The sequence below is a fragment of the Artemia franciscana genome, chromosome 4 (assembly GCF_032884065.1).
Source record: "Artemia franciscana chromosome 4, ASM3288406v1, whole genome shotgun sequence".
Classification (NCBI taxonomy): Eukaryota; Metazoa; Arthropoda; class Branchiopoda; order Anostraca; family Artemiidae; genus Artemia; species Artemia franciscana.
In genome coordinates, this window is record NC_088866.1 from 18,574,383 (window position 1) to 18,598,431 (window position 24,049).

Below are 24,049 nucleotides of genomic sequence, written 5' to 3' on the forward strand. Positions count from 1 at the left end.
AGCTTCCAGCATTCTAATCTTAATGCAGACACTTATCTTCCTGCTCTTCCAAACTTTATCCAATTGTAAAAAAAAACTTGGGCTTTGGCTATTAAACTTTTAACAGCTTTACTTCACCCACCGTCTTTACTAATAATACGACCTAGGTAAGTGAAACTGTTCATTTCATCGATCTTCTCGTTACCCAACATCACCTCTTCACCTTCACTTATTGCAAGTCTTAGTGACTTACTCTTCTTATCATTAATTTTTAAGCCTATTCTTGCACCCTGAACTCTCAAAACCTCCAAATATGCATTCATTTTCCTAACATTTTTATCTAGGACGCTCATATCATCAGCGTAATCTATTTCTAGGAAAATTTTACTTTCCTATTTTAATCCATGCTTTATCATAGCCTTTGCCGTAATCCTTAGGGAAAAAGTCCATCAGAACGATCTATATAAATGGGATAGAACGCAACCTTGCTTAATTCCTGATTCAGTACAAATCCAGCTACTATTCTCAGGTCCTATATTGATCGCAGTATGTTGTTCTCGTACATAGCACTAATCACTTTAACGTGCACTTATCTGTCTACCATTCAAGGATCGGACCTTCACTAAAGCTGTTCTATCTGTTGAGTTAAACGCTGTCTCGTAATCTATAAAATTGAGGACTAAAAAGGTCCCAATACCCAGTCCCTTCTCAATTATTAATCTAAAAATGAAATTTAATCAATGCATCCTCTCTTCTTCCTAAAACCACACAGTTCTTCTCTTAAAACATCATCTATAGCATCTCTTGATCCAAAAATTATTGCCGTACTAAGTAATTTGTTTCCTACGAAACCAAGCTAATGCCTCAATAATTACCAAATTCACTCTCATGTCCTATCTTATAAAGGGGTTTAATTAAAGTTTTCCTAAAATCACACGAGTACGCTCTTGCATGGCTGTAAAAAAAAACGCTTCGTCTGTTCAGTCTACTAGTCACTAATTAATTTTAGTTTATTGGAATGAAGTCACCAGCAAACGTCCCAAAAACATTCCTTAGTCCAAATCCTGCAGAGGAAACTACTTACTCCCTTCTTAGAATCTTCAACTGTCACTCGTAAAGGGTACAATATAAATGCATAACAAATCTGTAAGAGGTACTTGGTGCCTATACCAAGCCTATAAGAAGTACAAAATTACTTGATGTACGTTCCCTTGGAATAGTTTTCCCGAGATGATTATTATATTGTGTGCGTTTGGAACCACAAATTGTTGTAAAAAAAAAAATATTTTCCGAGTCGACTTCTGTCAAGTGAACAAATAATGACATGAACATGAAATTTCGAAGTTTTCTTTTTCTGATTCTTTTTATTTGCTTTTTTGCATAACTTTTAAATATTCTGATTCATTTTTCGCATATTTTTTTCCGTGTTTTTTTTTTAGTATCTGCTACATTACCTTCCATGTTTTTCACATTTAGTTTCTGTACGTAGACTATTTCAGTTTACTTTTTTCTTTCAAGGTTTGTAGTTTTCTTTGTTTCCTTTGGGGCTGAGGTTGGAGTCCAGGTGTTGACAATTTTTTTTCGTTTGGGGATTAGTGGTGTGAATCTGCAAGCTCAGCCAGAGTCGACCAAGCTCTAAATGGGACATGTACAGAAGAATGGTGTGTGGAAGCCCAAGATGGCTGGTCCTCAGCCCCTGATTGCTCTTCCCGGATAAAGGGCCGTGACAGGGAGAATAACTTGGACTATAAAGTCTAGTACCGATTCTACTCTTCTTCTTTTTACTATTAATTTCCTTCCCAAGCACACCACAAAACTTACCTTTTAATGGAAGCAAGAGCACTGAGACCAGAAGGAGCGGGGGAATTCCCAAAGCTATGCATATGCTTGATGAAAATCCTTACACATCTAACCAAGTCTATGCTCGGAATTGCCACATTTTCAAAATCCTATGTAGGAAAAGTAAAATAAATTAGTAAGGTAGTTTAACTTACTGCTTTCCAAAAGCAACCACATTCTTCCCGTAAGTGCCATCACTTTATACTAAGGCTATAGTCAAACTATATCCAGGAGTTATTTTTTGGGGGTGGGGGGACAAAAGGCTTTGAAAAGTGCATCAAAATCTATTTATATGGTTTTTCGTTACATTTTCACGGATCAGTCAAAAATTTCAGGGAAGGGGTTCAAACCGTTCAAACCTCAAACCATGGGACAAAATTATTTGTCCCATGCTGTTAAATTAAAAAGTTATTTTGTTTAAACAATAAATGCAACGAATACTCTAAGCATAACAACTCTCAGGCGGACCAGCAGTAATATATTTGCAGATCAAAGCTCAAACATACCCACAATTTTTGAACTTTAATTCTACATGTGGCCAGTGGGCAACTTTGATATTTTAAGACAATTGTCCCTTGGCTGCATAGGTAACACCATATTTGGGGATTTGTAAAATACGTATTTGAATTATCTTGAAATTTGTAGCTACCCAGAAATTTTGCACCATAGGAGGTTGCAGGGGTGCCTGGGGATGACAAAAAAATTTGAAGTGCCAGTAATCGGTATGTTGTTGATATTTTACGGCAATAAAATTATTTATTATCTATGCATAATATATTACTTACAGTTCATTGTAACAACGTACAACGTAGAGCTATAAAGTTTCACTTACATTTAATCCATAACAGATTATAATACTTTAAAACATGCAACTGAATCAAAATAACATGCTCTTGCAAACAAAAGTAAAGAGCCAAATTAAAACTTCAAACGAACAGAAATTATTTTATGTATAATGAAGGCTGCCCCATCCTTAGCCCCCACTCTTTAAGTTTTTGTAGATCGATCATGAAACATTTATTAGTGTAAAAAATCTACAACCGATTACATTTTTAAACTTGGGAATAGATTAACAACTGATTCCAGTAATTTAGAGGGTGTGCAAGGCGTTCTTCAACAGCATCCTTGGGGTCTAAAACAGGGAAGTCAAAGGGACACTTTTAGTGCTTTTTCGACACTTTTTCAATCTGGGTGACACCGTGCCACTATTGGTTGAAAAAAGGCAAGTTTTTGAAAAAAAGGACACTTTTTGGCATTTTTCAAAATCAATGCCGTATGTATTTATTTTCAGTTTTTTTCTTAACTGCAACTGCTTTTAATTTGTGCTTTGTGCTTTTCAGGTTCGTTTTCGTCTTATCGTATCTGCACTACTCTCATTTTGAACAGCGCGAAAATTCAAACGTGATGAAACATGTGACTTGCTCAAGAGAGTTTAGAAAAAGTTTTTTTTTTGATAAAAAACAAGCATGCATATAACTGCTGGTAAGTAAAAGCTTAGGTGTTTTATGACTTGTAGTCTACAGGGGTATGCAGAGGTGCGGCCTGGATAGTAGCTAGTAGCAAACTATCTGATCTGCTGCTGCTTAATCATTTTTTGGACAAGGATGAACCTCAACAGGTTCAAGCATACTTGAAAGTTACAAGTATAGGACCAGGGAACCTATCTGAACTTTCAAATATATTGGAATAAGAGCAGGTTCTCACACCATCTGATTGATGGACCTATCTAGACTTTCAAATATACTGGAAAAATGAGCAGGTTCTCACACTGTGTGACCAGGGGGCCTATCTAAACTTTCAAATATCCTGGAAAAATGAGGTCCTCATGCCGTGTGGCTTGGGGGGGGAAATATCCAAATTTTCAAATATACTAGAAATATGAGCAGGTTCTGACGCTAGCAAAATGACCCAGGTTGCCAGGCCCTGGAGCCTCTTAGAGTGCCCTCTGGATGCTTTCTGGACTCCTACGATCACTCTAGGTTGTCTTAGGTCACCCTGAGAATAGTCTAGGACCTTTTTGGGTGGCCACAGACTGCACTAGAGGGTTCCTAAATCATCCCAAGGACCCTAGAGAAAACCCAGGCATCCCTTGGACCACTCTAGGGCCCTTTTGAGTGCCCTGAGATTGCAGTAGGGCCCCCTTAAAGTGGTCCTAGTTTCCTCTAAAGCAACCCCAGGGCCCTAGAGCCATCCCAGGTCCCCCGAGACTGCTTTAGGGAATTTCCAGGTGCCCTGGGACTGTGCAAGTGCTCCTACAGCAGGTGCCCCTAGCACTAGGACTGGTCCTGGGTTCCCCTGGCACTAGGACTAGGAGGCCTCAAAGGCAACCCTGCTCTAGGGCCCTTTGAATGCCCTGGGACTGCAGTAGGGTCCACTAGAGTGGTTTTAGTTTCCCTTAAAGCAACCCCAGGGTCCTAAAGCCATTCTAAGCACCCCTGGGACCTTTTTAGGGAATATTTGGGTGCCCTGGTACTGCTCTAGTGCCCTTATAGTAGTCTTAGGTGCCCCTAGCACTAGGACTAAGACTGGTCCTGGGTTCCCCTGGCACTAGGACTAGGACTAGCAGGCCTCAAAGGCAGCCCTGCTCTAGGGCCCTTTGATTGTCCTGGGACTGCAGTAGGGTCCCCTTAGAGTGGTCCTAGTTTCCCCTAACACAACCCCAGGGCTCTCGTGAGAAAACCATATAAAGCCTTTTTTTGTCAAGTTTCAAAATATATTGGCTAATTTTCTTGCTGTTTTTGACACTTTAGTCTCACAAAGTTTTGGCAACCCTGGTCTAAAAGGTATATTTGGTCATATGAAGGTGGTTCAAAATCGCCTTGAGTGGTTTGTGTTGGATGTGCCATCCAACTTATTTTGTGATAAACCCGTCCAGCTGCTTTGAAGCTAAAAATACTACGACTATTAATGGTATTATCATCGTTTACGTTCATTGGAGCTAAAGCCAAACATGAGTTTAAGTTTCAGATTCGTTTGTGGAACTAATTAGCGAGAGGGTGAATTCACAAAAAAAGGCAAACCAATTCATTTGAAAACGGTGGTGATGGCGATACAGTTCAACCATGCAAGCAGCAATCTCCTGATGAATCACCTTTATTTGCTATTTTTTCGTCGAGGAAATGGAGGGCTCCGTAATGAATACATACGACGTTGAAGGGTCTCAATGTTTGTAATTAACATTTGCGTAGTTTACAGCATCTTTGTAGGTTAGTACAGAACTCTGTGTCATAGCTCGTTGACGCCAAGCATTGCAACGGCGTTGTTATTCTTTGTACGTCAATTTCGTTTGCAATTCGTTATGATGCTCGTTGTCGTGTGTATTTGAACAAAAGATTCGTTGTGCATCATTTTCATTTGTTATTAGTTGTGATGCTCGTCATCCCGTGTCTTCTAACCACAATGTTTGATGGATTTCATTTTCGTTTGCGATTCATTATGGCGTGTCTTCTAACCACTATGTTTGATGGGCTTCATTTTCGTTTGCGATTCATTGTGGCGTGTCTTCTAACCACAATATTTGATGGGCTTCATATTCGTTTGCGATTCATTGTGGCGCTCGTTGTCGCATGTCTTCAAAGTATTCTTGGAATAGAAGTTCATTAAGTGTCTTCATTACGTCAAACATTATTTCCGCGCCTTTTGCTTTAGCTGGTCGGATCGGATTGGTCTTGTCACTTTGGATGGTCCAAGTTGTTCAACAGAAACTTATTCAATTAGATTTTTTATATTTACATTGAATTTAGTATATATTGTTCTGGAATTTTGAGTCGTCTGTTTTTAGGCTCGTCCGTTTTTGACTCGTCCTCTAGGCATATTTCAAATTTTAAACTCTTAATTTGAAAGCGCCTTTTTACACATATTTTACAATTTTTCTACCATCACTTTTTCTTCGTATTTCTTTTTTGATTTAGTTGCTTAATACTCTATAATTTTAATCCAGATATCTCTTTTTTGTTTTAGTTGATAGACGCACTATAAATCTAATTCAGAACGATCGCCATGATTTTTTTTTGCGCTTATTCTCAAGTTATTCAGATTCGTACAAATTAGCTATTGTTATTATTGCAAATCTCAGTAACGAATGAACCACTATTTCTAATAGGAGTTTAACACGATGTCAGGACGTCATCCATTTAAATGAACCCTCTTTCGATCTTATAGGACCAAAACTTCGAAACGATCGCACCTGGGGAAATATGACCTGAGCCACCTCTTAGGGAAATTTCAAAAGAAGGGCCCAAAGAGCTTTTGTAAAACTCGGGTACTCCCTCTTCATAAGGGAATTTATTGGCCAATACCCTAACAAATAATTTACAACTACGCAGTGCTTTATACCCTTTAGTTTTATTGGATAAACAGTCTATTGCAAAGACCCATTTTTTACATTTATGTTTATCGAGGCATGGTATACTGCACGCCAGTAGGGTCTCTGAAAATGGGAGGCTTTGTAGAAATTGTTTCAAAAGTTCTCCTAATTTTTACTTTATCGCATTTGCCCCTGTTTGGGACAAAACTGCAGTTTTGCAGATCAAAATAATGGATAAAGCGATTTCTTGTGGCGTGTTCCTTTTGTTACATAAAAACCTTAGATCTTCAGAAGTCCATTCTCCAATCTAGGTCTATACGGATGATCACATGTGTGGCCAGCCTTTTCTGAAAAGCATAGGATTTCACATTTGCCAATTTTGTTATCCTTGTCTAGGAAGATACGAAATTCGCTAACGAACCTAGGGTTAAAAAACAAGTTAGATTCTATTGCATGGTTTCCGTCAAGACCGCGCCTTTTTTGAAGAAGTTCATTTCCTATTTCTAAAATCATTTAAAATTTTATACTCTAATGGCTTTAGACGGACAATTATAAAATTAAAACATTTTTCATATTTAGAAAGAGCATAAATAACCGATTTTGCTGTTGTATATTATTATTATTATTAATTTATTACCCGTCAAAAACGGAAAAGACAGACTATAAAAAAGAAAAAATTTAAATACACTTCAACTACAGACATTATAAAATAACACTAGTCCAGGGGTGGTTGGTTCTTAAAACATTGGCACTGAATTTGGAGATTCTTCTCTCTATGGCCATGGAAGGGTTGGTGACCTTATATTTCATGGAGATGTCGCCATTGCTGTGCCACAGAGGAGAAACTGGAGAAACTTGGCATGTCTGTAGAATGTGCTACAAATGGTTTTCTTTTCGGTAGCCGTAAATATTTTCCAGAAGGGAGCCAGAGCAAGCACATGGGGGGGGGGGGGGTAGTAAAAGCATTATATAGCCGGGCAAGGAGAAGATGGTTGCAACGATACTTATTGGCAACAAGTAATCCGTAAGACGCTCGTAGACGGGAACAGAAGTGGTTTGTCAGTGCTGGGCGTGTGTCCTTCAATATAAAAGAAATAGGGAGGCTAAGATAGGTAGGGGACTCACAGGGACTCAGAGTGTCGCCAATTTTAACGGAGAGGTTAATTGAAAGCTCATTTTTTGAACCATTGAAGAAAAGAAGTTCTGTTTTAGATTCGTTGAAGGAAAGTCCGATCTGATTGCATGCCGCCTCAAGTGAATCGTAATTTTGTTGAAATAAAGATATCGAACGAGAAACATGAAAAATGTTATCAGCGAAGTTCAGCAGCGATGGATTGATCCCGCAGAAAAAGCCCGACGGCTTTATTACTTCTTGTGCTTCTATGATAGCGTTATTAAACAGTGATGGTGAAGTTTTGCAACCTTGACGTATGCCTTTCTTGACAGCATTTCTTTAGAAGGAAAAGTGCCCGACGGAAAGGGAATCAGGATGACAGCCGAGAGCTTATTGTACATACTGTAGACAGGGGAAATGATGCAAGAGGAAACACCTCGCTGAAGGGCTTTGAGCAGGATATGGCCATGGATGCCAGAATCGAAGGCTCTACTAACATTATGCGCTCCAAAGACGAGAAGATCACCATTTTTATCTGCATCTTTTGCAGATAAAAACGCCGTGAACGTGTTTGCAAGAACGCCGTGAACGTGTTCCCGTCCTGAGTGCTTTTCAAACCCGAACTGATCGTCCGGAGTGGTGCATCGAAGTGCAATTTCATAAAAAATAAGGGATTCAAATAGCTTACAAAAAGTAGTTGAAACAGTAATCGAACGATATGAAGCGCACTGGTCAGCTGGTTTACCTTTTTAGAGAATAGGGTGGACCAATCCAACACCAAAGCTGTCTGGAACGATACCAGTAACAAAAATCATTTGAAATAGCAGAGAAAGGTGCTCCAGGAGAAGATTACTGACAAAACTTAAATGGGTGCCAGATATACCATCGATACCCTTAGATTTTTTTTTTTTTTTTTAGCTTAACAATTTCGGAACGCATCAAAGATTCGGAGTGATCAGGAAGCAAATATCCTTAACTGCAAGCTGGAGCTCCTTATCGAGGGCCTAGCAAAAGATGTTGTCTAGGTAGGAATTAGGGGCTGAAAATTGGTCTCTGAAGTAGTCGCACCAGCCTTTTTCTGGCATGCAGGGTGGGCCATTGGAAGATTTGTTCTTAGCTCAATGACGCCATAAAGCAGGAGGCGAATTATCGACAATCTTGCTGGTACGGGCAATTTCGTTAGCATTATGCTGTGCGATGGCTTTGGAAAATTTACGCTTCGTGTAAATACGAACAGCGTTGACTACTCTGGAGCGCGGCTTCCCACAATCTGCTCATAATTGTAGCCCGAATTTTGCTGAATCACATGCGGCTAGGAGATTAGGATTATTCCGCCAGTTACACTTCCGTACCGTGTCGAATTTTGCGGACAGGAACTGCAGCTTTCTCAGCTGTATGGATAGTGTGCGTTATCTCAGAACAGTATATGTTTAGTAGGATAGTTTTTTCTGAGTTTACTGTCATGTTCGGACAACCCAGAAGTGCGAAAGGAGGAATTCGGATCTTCGACAGGATGGAGTCACATGAACTCTGGTACGAATCGATGTTAGCAGCTTCCCAGTTGAGATTGTGCAACCATTCAGGGGGAGAATTTTGTGGATGAAGTTTGCGGCAAGTGATTTATTTGAAAAGAATTACAGATCGGCATGTGGTCGGATATGGAGTAATCAAGAAGAACCGAAGTAGCAGAGGAGGGTTTAATCATAGAAGAGCAATAGAAATAGTCCAACTAAGACACGGAGCCAGATTAATGGATGTACGTAAAATCGCGATCATTTCCAACATTTCTTCATAATTTGATACTAGCCTGGCAATAGATATACATGTGAGAGAGAACTTCCTCTCAGATATATCATTATGGTAGTTAGTAGGAAAATAAACTACAAATATGACCACATTCGAAACTTTAACCGCAATGAAACTGTCAGACTTAGCAATTAGATTACCAAGTAGCTCTTTCCGTATCATCAGGTCCAAACCACCTGGAGGCCTACCGCGAGTGGACTTAGCATGGTGGAAAAACAGATTATGTTTAGACGTGAACTCCAACAGTTGACGACTATCGCTTGACAAGAAGTGTTTCTGGAGACCCACCACGTCAAACAGCAAGCAAAATTCAGACAGTAGGTGATGTTTCAGTAGAACTTTCCCATTGATGTTCCACGATACAATTTTTAAGATTTCTTCAGGCATTGGAATTCTTTAGAAGAGACTGAGCGACAGGATACTTAAAACTGTAACATGGGTGGTTGGAGGAGCTGCAAAGAGCACACTTAATTGCCTTGGTACAAGGGTTATCTTTGGTTGTGGAGTGGCCAGCCTCACCACACCTTTAACATTTTCGGGTACCTGAACAAGCAGACCCAAAATGACCATATGACTGGCAAGAGAAGCATTGGGGTGGCAAGCGTTGAAATACACTAATGGGGAGTCTTTTGTACCCTATGATGGGTGGAGAGTGAATAGAAGAGTCAATGTCCTCTTTACACTTAAAAAGAAGTTTAAACGAACGGATGTTTCGGATTTGAATAGCTTTCAAACAGTTGGCAATCAGATCACATAGGCTATTTTCGTTCAGGTCTTCGGGAACATAACGGATAATACCGAAAAAGGAGGTGCATTGGAGTTTAGGCTCGACTTCAGGGTTATTCCCGGTTATGCGTGACATAATAGATTCGGCATTACTTTTATCCTTTGTGACTACTTTCCAAGCGTCTCTACTGGGACGCAGCTCGATTATATTCCCACTAGCTTCTCCACATACTTGCTCCAGATATGCTTTACACGAGTCAGGCTTTTTAAGGTCTAAGGGGGGCTCCTTGAGAATAACTGCATAGGAAAGCTTGGCCGGTGGAGTGAACATACTTAAATCAAAACTATTTCTGACAATTTCAGTTTCTATTGGCATGGGTTGCTGTTTACTTACAATACGTTATCATGAACTGTTTGGTCCAAGGCTTCCTTAAATTTAAGGGAGGCTAATAGTCCCTCCTTCAACACCCGGTTTTCACATTTAAGTTTAGGATTAGCATAACGGTGCTTTCAGGATAATAATCGTCTCCACCAAATATGCTATTTATTAAACGGGGAGGGGGGGCTGCCTAAAATGTCAAAAATGAATTGTCAGCATATTCAAGTTTTTTAGGGTGATTCCCTTGAACAAGTATTTTTTTATTTTTTTTTTTACAATGTTGTCTCTTATAGATAGCAGCAGGAAGTTTCTCCCCAATTAAAACAAGAAGACATTTAAAAATCCGTACACAAATATAAAATGGAAAATGTTACAAATGAAGGGAGAATAGAGATGAATTTCTATTCCCCATCCCCTTTCAAATATCCTTGTATATAAAAATCTGAAAATTCACAGAGAATTAGAAAATCTGGGCAAACGGATGCAATTTTGAAGACCTTATGGCCACTCCCTCCCTGATCCCAGTAAAATCAACTAGCCCACCTCTATAATAGCTGATGCGAAACTATACAATACTCTACATATTTTTATCAAGCCTTAAACGAATCAACTTAGTTAAACCTAGCTCTTTTGCAAATGTCTACATTAACCTTTCATTTTTTTTTTCTTTCAACTACCTGCATCTTCGTGAAGTTGTGTGGGTTCTTATTGTTAGGTATTTTTGGCTGATTATATACGAATAAACATCTGATCCAATGTAAAACTGTACGATATTACTTCCTCTGAAACTGGGAAGACAACATATAATTATAATATACAATATTATATTATAATTGCAATATGTTGTTTTTCAACAATTTTAAACTGATGGAATATCTCCGAATTTTAAATTGGTGGCTCTTTGATCCTGTTGGAGCAAAATCGTTGCTTTGTGCCACGGAATGCGAGAAAACGGAACTGTACCATGCCATTATCTTTTCTTTCTACTTAAAAAAGGCACCAGAACTTTTAATTTCCATCAAATTAACCTTTTTCAAATCGTGTAAGACCACTGTTTTGATACAATCACCCCTGCAAGAACAAAAAAAAATAACTAAACAATTGATCATTTTTCTTGGGGAAAACTTGCAAAATTTCAAATTTTTTAGATTGATGATTCAAATTTCTGCAATAAGGTTCACTAAAAAGTTGAATTTAATGGTTTAATTTCCATTAAGAGTACTTGAGCTTTTGAGGTTGTTTTAACCTCCTTTCAAAGATCAGGCAAAATTTCTCAGGTTCGAAGCTTTTGGTAGGCAACTTTATCGAATCAGTATAAAAATCAATTCTTTTGAGCTCCATAACGTTACCAAATATTGTCCTTTTAGAGTCTCTGTGACTGTTAGTACAATTGCTCTTTACTTACAGTTCGTTATCAAAAACTCTTTGATACACATTCAAAGATAAGACAAACCTGGGAAAAGCTGGTATTCATAGTTTTATTGATGTGATCCTTGTTGACTTTGCAGTCTATCCACAAATCCACCACGGCATGGATAAATGCTTCAGTGGCCCAGGCATCATTTTGCTGAACTTGTCCAATTGTAGGCGATGGCGAAGTTGTCAGAGACCCCAAAATAGACGTTTTGAATAGTGTGACCTTATAAATAGGAATAATTAGCAAATTTGGATAATGATAAATGAAACTGACTATGAAAGCAGACAATGAACAGTTGAGGGAAACCACTTTCAGCTATTTTGCGTATTTCATTATCAACTTTATGAAAGACTTCCCACAAATACATTTTTGCACCATGTTTTCCTTATTTTCTTATTGTCTCAATTCTGTAGATTATTTGCACAGTTTCATTTTATATGATGAATATAATTAAAAAACATGAGCTTAAAACCATCTTGAATTTATGATTTTTTTCTCAAATTCAACTTGTTATCTATTCACATTTGATTATTCAGTATAAAAAAAAAAGATAAAAAAAACTACTCTCGAACAATCTGGGTGGGCTTTTCGCCCAGATTTGGCGGGTGGAAGCCAAGGCTTCCGCCCGCCGAATAGCATACTAGATTAAAATTGTATTTCAGTAAAGTAGGCATTTACTATTCATAAAGACGGTTTTTCTCATTGAAAAAGAAAGTTCAGATTCCCCATCTTAAACTAGGGTTCTATCCCAATGCATTGCCTATTCCTTTGAGTCCCTCCTTGTGACCACTGCCTGTCCCATTAAAGCATGTCCTACTTCTTATTTGGCCCCTTATAAATTGCAAATATCGCAAATTTGGGTAACTTAAGATTTTTCATCTATAAAACTTGATTTCCATATGTACAGATATAGATCTATAGATCATCCCAAACTTTCTTTCATTATAGCACAAGAAAGAAAAAGGATCAACCCAATTGTTTCGTCAGCTTACGGTTTGATATTCAATACTCAAAGGAGTAGAACATTAGACAACACCACAGAAGAACACCAAGTGATTCTTTGTCATCTTTTCACAGCCATATTTCAGCCATATTTCATAGCCATTATTCATAGCCATATGAATATATTTCATAGCAGCACTTGACAGATGCTATCACTACGGCTGTTTGTACCCTATTCCATCCTAAGAGTTATTTTTCTATTCTTTCAAATTTGTTTCAACTGTTTCCATTTTATATCCCCTTGTTTATGTCTTAATGCCTTTTCTATGGCACTTAATTCCCTGTAATCCTCATTAGACCTATCATTAAGAATTTATCACAAAGAATTTCTTATACAAAATACGTTTCTTGAGAACAAAAACATCCACCTTTACCATGTTTTCTACTGCATATTTTGCAACTGAACGCATTAAAACAAGCTATCTCTGTTCAAACCTCTTTTTTTGGATACTTTTTGGAAATTTTCATCCATTTTTGTGCATAGAAAAACTGTTGATCAATAGCAACATACAATTATAGCCTATTATAGCCAAAACATGGTACTATTATCGCTGGATAATTTTTAAATTCAGGTAATTAAAAAGTCAGAAGTGATGATCTGATAGACACGCATGCAAGAATTTACTTCAAAGGGTTGGGACTTGATAAAAATAAAAAAATATTGAATTATGAGAAGAATATAAGAAATTACACAAACATAATATAAACTTACCTTTCTAGAAGGAGTTACAGTAGGGCTAGAAGGTGTTGTTGGAGGATTCCACGGGTGGCCTGCATATTGAGGCATTGGAACTACACCAGAAATTGGAACGAAAGCACTCAAGTACTCTTCAAGTAATGCGCTATAGATGCTATCAACTGCAACTTGTGATGACATTCCTCTAACATATGGAGTGTTAATCAGATGATGCACGAATGAAAATATGAAGAATTCAACAGGGTCTATAAGAAACAGAAATTATTTAGCATATGCATAACTAGAACTGAGCTTGATCCTCTCAAACGTACTTGTAGTTCACCTTATACCTTAAATGACACCATTTCTGTATACTGAAATCCATTAGTTCACAGGAACTATGCACAGTCATGTACAAGTGAGATTTGGCAACGCCTAAGTGTGGCAAGAAGAACATTTTCATCAACACAAGGCACTAATCAACTGAGCTAACATGTCTATAGACAAGAAAGGCGTTCCAAAAAAGTTAAAAAGATCGGTTTAAACGTACAGGAGCCAATATACTGCCCCTGTAGAATGTTTTTTTTATAGCAAATTGGCAACACCTGCATCAAATCATAGTTTAACTCACTACCATGTCTTTTTTTATTCAGAGAAACAAAAAAATTAACCAACTTTAGGCCCCTTTAATTGATCAAGCTAGAAGAAAATAATAAAGGTAGATGCAACAAGTAAAGTCATAGAATAAGATTATGAAGTACCCTATAAATGTTTGAGGATTTTACCAAAGTAGTAAATCACTTTTGAATTAAACTCATCTGAGTCCCTAAGATCTTTAAAACAGAATAAAAATGTACACAATAATATCTAAAAAGAGTTGGGGGGATCTCAGTACATGGGAAAAATATGCAATAAATTTAAAATCACGCAAGAGAACAGAAACAAATCATGATTTTAGCAGATAGAAAGAGGGGGCAGTCCACAAGTATTCTTGTAGATGTCAGATGCGAAATTTACTCATGAATAAAATTTGATGAATGACATTATATTCATTCATTTCCTTGAGTATTGCCTATGAGAGATTCACTCAGACATGTCAATTCAACCTGTCAACATCTCTCTTAGTTCAAAGCAACTGCATCAGAGACACTGTGATTATTGACCTTTCAATGATCAAATAAAAAAACAAGTTTTTTTAATGAAAGTAAGGAGCAACATTAAAACGAACAGAAATTACTCCGTATATGAAAGGAGCTTTTCCTCCTCAACGCCCCGCTCTTTACACTAAAGTTCGACTCTTTCTCTTAACTCTATTTTTAAAACAGCAAGAAACTTTAGCGTAAAGAGCGGGGCGTTGAGGAGGAAAAGCCCCTTTCCTATACGGAGTAATTTCTGTTCGTTTTAAGTTTTAATGTTGCTCCTTACTTTCATTTTTTTTAAAAACTTGTTTTTTTTATTTAATTTCTGAACGTTTTCGAATTAATACATGTTTTGATCTTGGCTCTCCGCACATAAATAACTAAAACGAAATTTGCATTCTGATTAATTGCAATTAATCGGAAGATTTTGTGAAAAAAGCAGCGAGGGAGGAGGCTTAGTTGCCCTCCAATTTTTTGATTACTTAAAAAAGCAACTAGAACTTTTAATTTTTTACAAACGTTTTCATTGAAAAAAAAATATACGTAACTTACGAATTAACTTACGTAACAAACTTCTTCTTTTTTTTTAGTAGTAGTAAAAAATTTTATTAGAAATAAAAATTTCTTAATCAATTTTCTTGATTTCAATCTTTTATTGCGTATACGAGGGGGGTTTAACCCTCGTCGATGCCTCGCTCTTTACACTAAAGCTTAAATTTTGTCCCAATTCCTTAAGAATGACCTCTGAATCACAAAGGCCGTAGTATAAATAGTTGAAATTACTAAAAATACTTTAGCGTAAAGAGTAAGGTATAACAAGGAGGTAAACCCCTCATATGCGTAACAATTTTTGTTCGTTTTAAGTTTTAATGCTGCTCCTTACTTGCAGTAGAAAAAACTTTTCATATTTATTTTTCAAATAATGCTAGAAAATCCTGCGCCCCCTTCATTGAAATTCTCTTCCCCCATGAGAAGTTTCTCCATGAAAATATCCTCCAACGTAACCCCCACCCTCAACTCTCCCCCTAAACCAAAAAAAATCCCCCTGAAAATGTCTGTACACTTCCCAGTAACCATTACTATATGTAAACACGGGTCAAAGTCTGTAACTTGCAGCCCCTCCCACGGGGACTGCGGGAGAGTAATTCGTCCCTAAAGACATAGTTGTTAGGTTTTTCGAATATGGTGAATAAAATGGCTATCTCAGAATTTTGATCCGGTGACCTTTGGGAAAAAATGAGCGGGGCCTAGGTGCCCTCCAATTTTTTTGGTCACTTAAAAAGGGCACTAGAACTTTTAATTTTCGTTGGAATGAGTCCTCTTGCGACATCCTAGGACCACTCAGTCGATACGATCACCCCTGGAAAAAAACAAAAAAAAACAAATAAACACACGCAACCGTGATCTGTCTTCTGGCAAAAAAAAAATGCGAAATTCCACATTTTTGTAGATAGGAGCTTCAAACTTCTATAATAAGGTTCTCTGATACGCTGAATCTGATGGTGTGATTTTCGTTAAGATTGTATGACTTTTGGAGGGTGTTTCCCCCTATTTTCTAAAATGAGGCAAATTTTCTCAGGCTCGTAACTTTTGATGGGTATAACTGATCTTGATGAAACTTATATATTTAAAATCAACATTTTAATGCAATTCTTTTGATGTAACTATTGGTATCAAAACTCCATTTTTTAGATTTTCGGTTACTATTGAGCCGGGTCACTCCTTACTACAGTTCGTTACCACGAACTGTTTGATCAAATGGCAAAAGATAGTAATACTGTCCAGAGTGCAGACTACAAGTTACACCTAACTCAATTAAATGTGCTAATTATGACTCTTGGGTCCACTCCGGGACTGAAAAGTGTGATAGGATAGATTTTACCAATTGGAGTAACTCCTGGATGTACCTTGATTGCTCCACAAAATCCAAGGTAAATCTTAGTTCTTCTCCGGGTCATTTCTGTACCCTGATCTGTCTTACCTCGAACACCTCATACCCATGCTGCGAACACCATCGTAGCATTGCGATGTGGGCACAATGCATTATTTATTTGTTTAGACACGGGGAACAGAGGGCAACTAAGCCCCCTGACACGCCCGCCACTTCCCCTTTTTGTTCAACGTAGGTGAACGGTCCGGAAATTATGTATTTGAAAATGACAACCCCCACCCCACAGCCCTCATGGCAAGGGTTGTAAGTTATGCCCTGGGGGCATGAAAGGCAAATATAGAAAATGTGATCGTATAATATTCGAAGGGGGCTAATTGGATTGGTAAACAGAAGTTAAAGGGCCCTCTTTAAGATTCAGAGCGATTCAGAGTGATGAAAGGGTGGATAGTCAAGTGATTGTAGGGCAACAAACCACACCCACGCCGAGCATTTCTCCAAACATATCCAATCAAATTTTTTATATATCCATTTTATTCAACGTAATTGAAAAGTCTGTAAAGCGTGTCTTTGAGGATGACACCCCCACCCCCTACCAGAACCCTCAGGATAAGGGTTGGAAGTTATGCCCTGGGGCATATAAGGTATGTATAGAAAGGTACTCGTATAAACTTCGGAGGGGGCTCATTGGATTAATAATCAGAAGTTTTGGTGCCCTTTTTGAGATACAGAGTGATCGGAGGGTGGATACCCCCCCAAAAACACACACACACATACATACACACATAGTATATTCCCGAAGTGCATCTGATAGAAATTTTGAGATGGCCATTTAATGTCTTTCAAACTTCGAAAAGAGCTCATTCGATTTTCGCTATTTTTTCTCCCATTCGCTACGTTACTTCCAGATATGAAAAAAAATTGTCTCCTTCATCACAGAAAAATCGAATAAAATATCCCACTAGTTTCTCTCTTTTTTCCTCGTTTTATTAGCTTATGATGCCTAGGTCCTTGCACTTATTTGCTTGTTTCCCTCCCCTACTCTTGTTTTTAGCGTCTTTTTTTATTCTTATATATTGTTATTTTGTCCTCTTTTTTTGCGTTTATTGACTTTTATTGTCCCCTCCTCTCCCCCCCTTTTTGACCACTTTTTATCTTCTTAACTTTTTTATTAACTTTATGCAGTTAAATTATTGAAATGTTTTTAGTGCCCCTTTTAATTTTTATACATATATTTATATCTCGTTCTTTTTTTGTATTTATCCGCTTATTCCCCCCCCCCCTTTTTTAATGCCCCTTTTAAATTTTTTTATGACTTGTATTTTCTTAAGTTTAGTTTGACCAGTTTTTATCTTTCTTACTTTTTAACTGACTTTTTACAATTAAATTATTCACTCACAAATGAATATTCATTATGAATTGTGGGCTTGTGATAGCGATTTTAAAAAAAATAAATATCTTATCTTACTTTAAGCGTTGCAAGCCATTTCCATCTGAGATCCTTAGCAATCTCAGAAATAAAAATAAAAAATGTTGTACATTACCAGTCTTTGGGCACTTCAGAGCTATATATCATGGATTATTTTTTTACTATTATGTAAAAATATATGCGACTCGCATGTCCAGGGTGTAGACTTTGTGGAAAATGATGGGCGTGAATAAAACGTTCAACATTTTTTCCCGATATGTTTGATATGCCCTAGTTCCAGTCCCAGACCATTGCATGTCTGGACAAAGCCCCAGGCTAATTAGAAAATACACTGGTTTTGTTGACTTGCTTTTTTTGTACGCTCATCTCCCATGAATAAATGAATCAAAATACACACTGACAAAAGAGCAAACTTTTGCATCACTGTCTGCAGAGAATATCCCTCATTCCACACAACTTCTTCTTTCTAGTATGTTCAAAAGGCAGTTCAAATAGTCTGTAGGTTCAGTTCAGTATGTTTGAATAGTCTCGAATGTACTTCTGTACATAAGGGCTTGAAGTGTTGGGCGCTTGAGAGACTCAAGAGTATATACAAATATTTGGAGGGGAAAAAACCATCATGGAAGCAAATGTTAATGTATTCGTCAAGTGTTGAAAGGAGAATTGATAGGCATTACACTCTTTTTGTAAATATAGATAGCTGCCCGCAACGCTGTTCAAAGCACGTTGTCTGTGAGCTCTCAATAATATCGTATTTTCTGTGATATAAGTGAAAAAATCATTACGGTCTCTGTACAGAAATTCTCCTTGCCATCCGGCTTCGTTGTGACTTGGTGACAAACAGCGTTAAAAGGACGTTTATATATTCTGTTGAATGCTGCTATTCTAATCTGAAGCGCGTGTGGAATAAATTTGAACTTTGGAAGCGCACACTGTTGCTACTACGCCTGAACTGTTTTCGCGCAAAATAAGTAAAGGAAGACCAGTGAAGCGTCAGAGACAGTCGCCAGAAAAAAGGACTTGATATTCGCAAAAGTTGCAACAAAAGTTTGGAAGAAAATAGTTTTGCACTGCTTTGCAACCCACACGAATCGTGGCTTTGCATAGTTTGCGTCAAAATGACCGAGCCAGAGTACACACTTTTTACAAAGATGTCCCGCCGGCTCGGGTCTGTATGGCACTGCCCTGTGTCGAAACGAAAAAGTATTCAAAGTCAAGGGCTTGCCGCTACTGAAACGAAGAACATAATCAAGCATGAAATAGAGGGTTCGAGCAGAATTGTTAAGGGGCCTTTTAATTAGCTGCTTACCCAAATACGTGCAAAAGTCAAGAAAATGGAAGCAGAATTTAAAGCAAAATGTTGTATATCGAAGGTTCAGGAGCATGCTGTAGCCATTCTAGAAGAAAAATTTGGTGCCTTAGAAATATGGAGGGGTTGGCTGGGATATCAGACATGGTAGATTTGGTCATGAGCTAGTTCACGTTGACACTCTCGCTACCTACCGGGAAATCAGGGACAAGCCCCCCCCCCAGGCATAAAATGGAAGAATAATCTTTACGTCCCGCACACGAATGCCAATGAATTTTCAAACAAACTTGATGAACTTTGGTAAATTTACAGAAACATGATATAGTTATCATCATCAAAATTCATCAAAAATTATTGTTCTTGGTGACTTCAATGCACCCGATATCGACTGGTCATCCCAAGCTACATCAGGAACTGATCATATTTTTGCGTTTAAACTTGTGCAAACTTTACAGGATGGTTTTCTCTACCAGCATGTTGCTGAACCCACAAGACTAAGAAGTGATTCCATTCCCCATGTACTAGACTTGGTGATCACGAAATCTTCAGATGACATGGTAGACTTTAAGATACTGCCACCTCTAGGTTAAAGAGACCATGCAGTTACGTCTCTATCAATTAATGTAAGTGCAGTGGTGAACTCTGGTTTTAAATTTTATTATGACTAAGTAAGGGTCGTTACGATGAAATTCAAGACTTTATCTGTTCAATTTCTATTGTTGAGGAGCTTCAGTCTAGCAATGCAGATGTAGATTTTGCTTTTGAGTTTATCCAAGAGATTGTAAAAGAAGCTTGTGATAGGTTCATTCCACGTTGCACCAAAATTTGACGACGGCCAAAATTTGTAATTGATGCTATTAGTGATAAAAATGAACAATAGAGATGATATATGTTAAAAAAAAAACGAATACTCGTGGTGTGTGCACAATAGAGATGATATATGTAAAAAAAAAAAAAAACGAATACTCGTGGTGTGTGCATAAAAGGGCTTGGCATCGCGCCAGTCGATTTCTAAGCGTAAGCCAGAAATCACTCGAATCATCAATCATTGCTAGCATTCGAGGGTGTCCAAAGAAGTTTTGGAAGTATGTTAATAGAAACAAGACTGATTCCTCAACCGATTCGTAAATTTTTGATGACCCAGCTACTAGTGAATTAATAAGCGATGATCAGAAAAAGGGTGATGTGTTTAATCAAGTGTTTTCGTCAGTTTTTGTAAATTGGAAAGACATTGAAGCATGCATTCTACCCCGTTTTACTGAATTAGTTTCAGCAGATAAAGCGTTCTTCAATGACTCTGATATTTCTTCAGAGCAAGTTTTAAAAATTCTCCATGATCTTTCTGTTAATAAAGCTCCAGATATAGATGGTATTTATAACACTTTTCTTTGTAAGACAGCCACGTGTTTAGCTGAATCTCTTGCGTTTTTGTTTAACCGTTTTCTATTGAGTAGTAAATGCCCCTTAGCATGGAAAAAAGCAGTCGCAAAGCCACTCCATAAAGGAGGATCTAAGTCCCAATTTGCGAATTATTGTCCAATGTCATACACCTCAATTTTTTCGAGAATTCTTGAAAAGATTATTGTATACCGAATACAGGATTACTTCGAGCGAAATGAATTATGACATCTGTCAAAACATGATTTCAGGAAAAAACAGGGCATGCAATACGCAGTCGCTAGAAGTTATAAAAGATTTCCAAAATATGGCCGATTTTGGTTTGAAGGTTGATTGCTCATTCATAGACTTCAGTAAAGCGTTTGACAAAGTTTCAGTTAGTTTATTACTTGAAAAATGAAAAAAGTATGAGCTAGGCAGTAGAGCTCTAGCGTGGATTACAGATTACTTAATAGGCCGTCCCCAGCACGTTATAGTCTGCAGTGCACTTTCAAGTGACAGCCCAATTTTGAGTGGTGTGCCACAAGACAGTTGTTTGGGCCCAGTGTTGTTTTGTTTGTTTGTCAATGATTTGCTGGAAGTAATTTGTCATTCCTTTGTCAAAATATTTGCGAACGATGTAAGAGTGGATAAAGGTGTCATCTCTCCGGTAGATGTCGATCTTTTTCAGGAGGATCTAAATGCCCAAAATGATTGGTGTAAATCGAACTCCGTGTTCGTAAACTATCAAAAAAGTTTTGTACTTCATCACTTTTCGAAAAGCTTGACCTATCACCATTTTCTTGGTGATACACCTGTTTCATCTGCAGATTCAGTAAGGGATTTGGGTATTCATTTTGATAACCAGCTGAAGTTTCATAAGCACGTGTCAATAATTTCGCAAAATGTCTGCTTTGAATTAAGAGAAGTTTCAAGAAATTTAATCTTCAAACCTTTATAACACTATGCCAGACAATAGTACGCCTGGTGGTAGAATATTGTTCTTCTGTATGGTATCCGACATGGAATCAGCTCTTTACACTCCAGCAAATTCTAGAACACCGCATGAAACACAATCAGGTTACTATAGCCGTCTTCATAGATTTTATAACGGCCTTTGACTCAATCATTAATATGGCATATGGGCTGCAATGAAAGAGGACGGCGTCCCTGAGAAGCTGATACGTCTTATTCAGGCATACTACGAGCACGTTCGTGCCTGTATGCAAGCTGACGAAGAACTGCCCTCCCTCTTCGACATTGATTTTGGGGTTAGACAAGGCTGCAACCTGTCCCCATCCTCTTAACTTTTTATCGACTGGATCAGAAGGCGCGCCACGTAATCTACCAGAGGCGTTGAAGTAATTCCTGACTTCTCCATCAAAGACCTTGACTACGTGGATGACATTGCCTTGCTAGAAAACGATATAGATCGTGCGCAAGCCATGCTGTGTAATATTGCTGTTATTGCAGACTTGATTGGGCTGAAGATCAGTAAGGATAAAACCAAAATTCTGACAAATTCAGAGGATATTCTCATAAGGGGCATCTCTATTGACAACTCCCGTTTAGATGTCGTTGACCAGTTAAAATACCTGGGATCCATTATCGACATTTCCGGCGGCTGCAGTACAGAATTCCAGAGCAGAATATCATCAGCATTGATAGTCTTTGCTCAACTTAAGAAGAACCTGTGGAGACAGAGAGACGTCCTACTAAAAACAAGAGCTAAGAGCTCATCTGGCACTTGTGACAAGGTTGGAAGAGCCAAGAGCTCGTATGGCATGTTCATAAGCATTTTCCAAGATTTCCCCCTCCAACTCCTCCCAATGTCACCGGATCTGGTTAGGATTTAAAATAAGAGCTTTGAAGCACGAGATCCTTCTATATATCAAATTTTATTAAGATATGATCACCCGTTCGTAAGTTAAAAATACCTCGTTTTTTCTGCTTTTTTCAAATTAACCATCCCTCCACTGCCCCCCTCCAGATGGTTCAATCAGGGAAGATACTATTTCTAATTTTATCTGGTCTAGTCTCTGATACGCCTTCCAGCTTTCATCGTCCTATCTTATCTGGAAGTGCCCGAACTAGCAAAACTGGGACCAACAGACAGACAGAAATTGCAATTGCTATATGTCACCTGGTAAATACCAAGAGCCATAAAAATCCAGATCTTTGAAGCAACAATCTGCTCTGTACTCCATTACAGATGCGAGACATGGCCCCTGAAAGCAGTGGATGTTCATGCTCTCAAAGTATTCAACCACTCTTGCCTGAGACAAATCCTTGGTGTCTCCCTCCATGACAGAATTAGCAACGTCAAAACTCGATGACGATGCCATCAGAAGCATGATATTGAAGCTCTAATAAAAAAACGCTGCCTAACTTCGTTTGGCCATGTTTGTCAGAGGTCAGATGACACCCTCACTAAAAAGGCACTACACTGGGTAAAATTCTAGTTAATTGAATTCTTACTATCATGGAAAGGGTTTAGGTTAGGAAAATGAAACTTTCAGGGATGGGTCTACAGGTTAAAGTATGTCCCGGGAAGGTATTTTAAGGTACTTACCTCCACTCCTTCTCCCTCTAGAGGGCCCTGACCTTTGATGACCTTTAAAAATATGTGTGTTATAAAAGTGAAACCTTGCAAAATAGATCTTCTGCTTAATTGAAGTACAACAAAATTGCTTCATAACTTTGCTTAATCCCATTTTATAAGGTTTTAAAGACATGCAAATACATTTCCTAAATTTTGAAGAAAAAAAAACATTAATATGGCTCAGAATTCTACTCAAATAACAGGAATTACACTTTCAGAATTAAAGGCAGCGAAAAAGCTAGTAACTGAAAATTAAGGTAAAATGTTGTTTTGTCAAAATTTCAATAGGTATAGACCTGTCATGTAGGCAAATTTCAGGGCCTCTCCCTCTTTCAGAGGGAGAAGGAGTGGAGGAAGGTACTTCAAAATACCTTCCTGGGACATACTTTAGCCTATAGACCCATCCCTGAAAGTTTCATTTCTCCGAACCTAAACCCTTTACGAGATAGCAAGAAGTCAACTAACTAGAATTTTACCCTATACTGAAAACCCCTCGCACGCTGGAAAAAGAAGCAGGGTGAACAAGTCAAGACCTAGCGTAACACACTCAAGGCAGACATAGAGCCAGTTGGTGGTCTCTGACAACAAGGCTGACAATGGGACAAGCAATGGCTTGAAATATGTGCACCATACACACACAACCAAGCAGTTTGGCACTCAACTGTCTGCCAGATTATAGCCCCAGGCTTGTGTCCTGAAACAAGTAGTAAGTAAGTACAAGTACAAATATCTGACACGGAAACCTGACTTGCGGCAAACTGAAAATGTATCAGCTTTGACTGCAATGTTTGGGACTTCCTTCCCTGCAGCTTTGACAGGACAGGATTGACCTGATCAATATGTTCCTTATTACGAAGGGCGTTTATAATGTTGACTGGGCTGAATCCTTAAAGCTTAGTCATTACTCAGCCACTCAAAAAAACTTGTATATATTGTATCAGCCGCGAGTGCACAAGAAAATATATCAATATAGCTTCATTAACCAAGCAACAAACTTTGGAACAGTTTAGCTGATACTGTAGTTTCTGTGCAAATGGTGAAAGTATTTAAGAATGCTCTTG

General features: G+C 38.1%; 1 protein-coding gene across 1 annotated transcript in view; it reads right to left on the reverse strand.

The window, feature by feature from the left end:
* The window catches only part of LOC136026095 (sphingomyelin phosphodiesterase 4-like), a 76,897-nt gene that overhangs the window by 48,152 nt on the left and 4,696 nt on the right, over nucleotides 1–24,049 (reverse strand). Inside the window, exons 2-4 of the mRNA XM_065702372.1 lie at nucleotides 13,281–13,510; nucleotides 11,603–11,788; nucleotides 1,801–1,928 (exon numbers count right to left, since the gene is read on the reverse strand). Coding sequence (XP_065558444.1) covers nucleotides 1,801–1,928; nucleotides 11,603–11,788; nucleotides 13,281–13,510 — 544 coding nt within the window. The remainder of the gene's footprint in view (nucleotides 1–1,800; nucleotides 1,929–11,602; nucleotides 11,789–13,280; nucleotides 13,511–24,049) is intronic.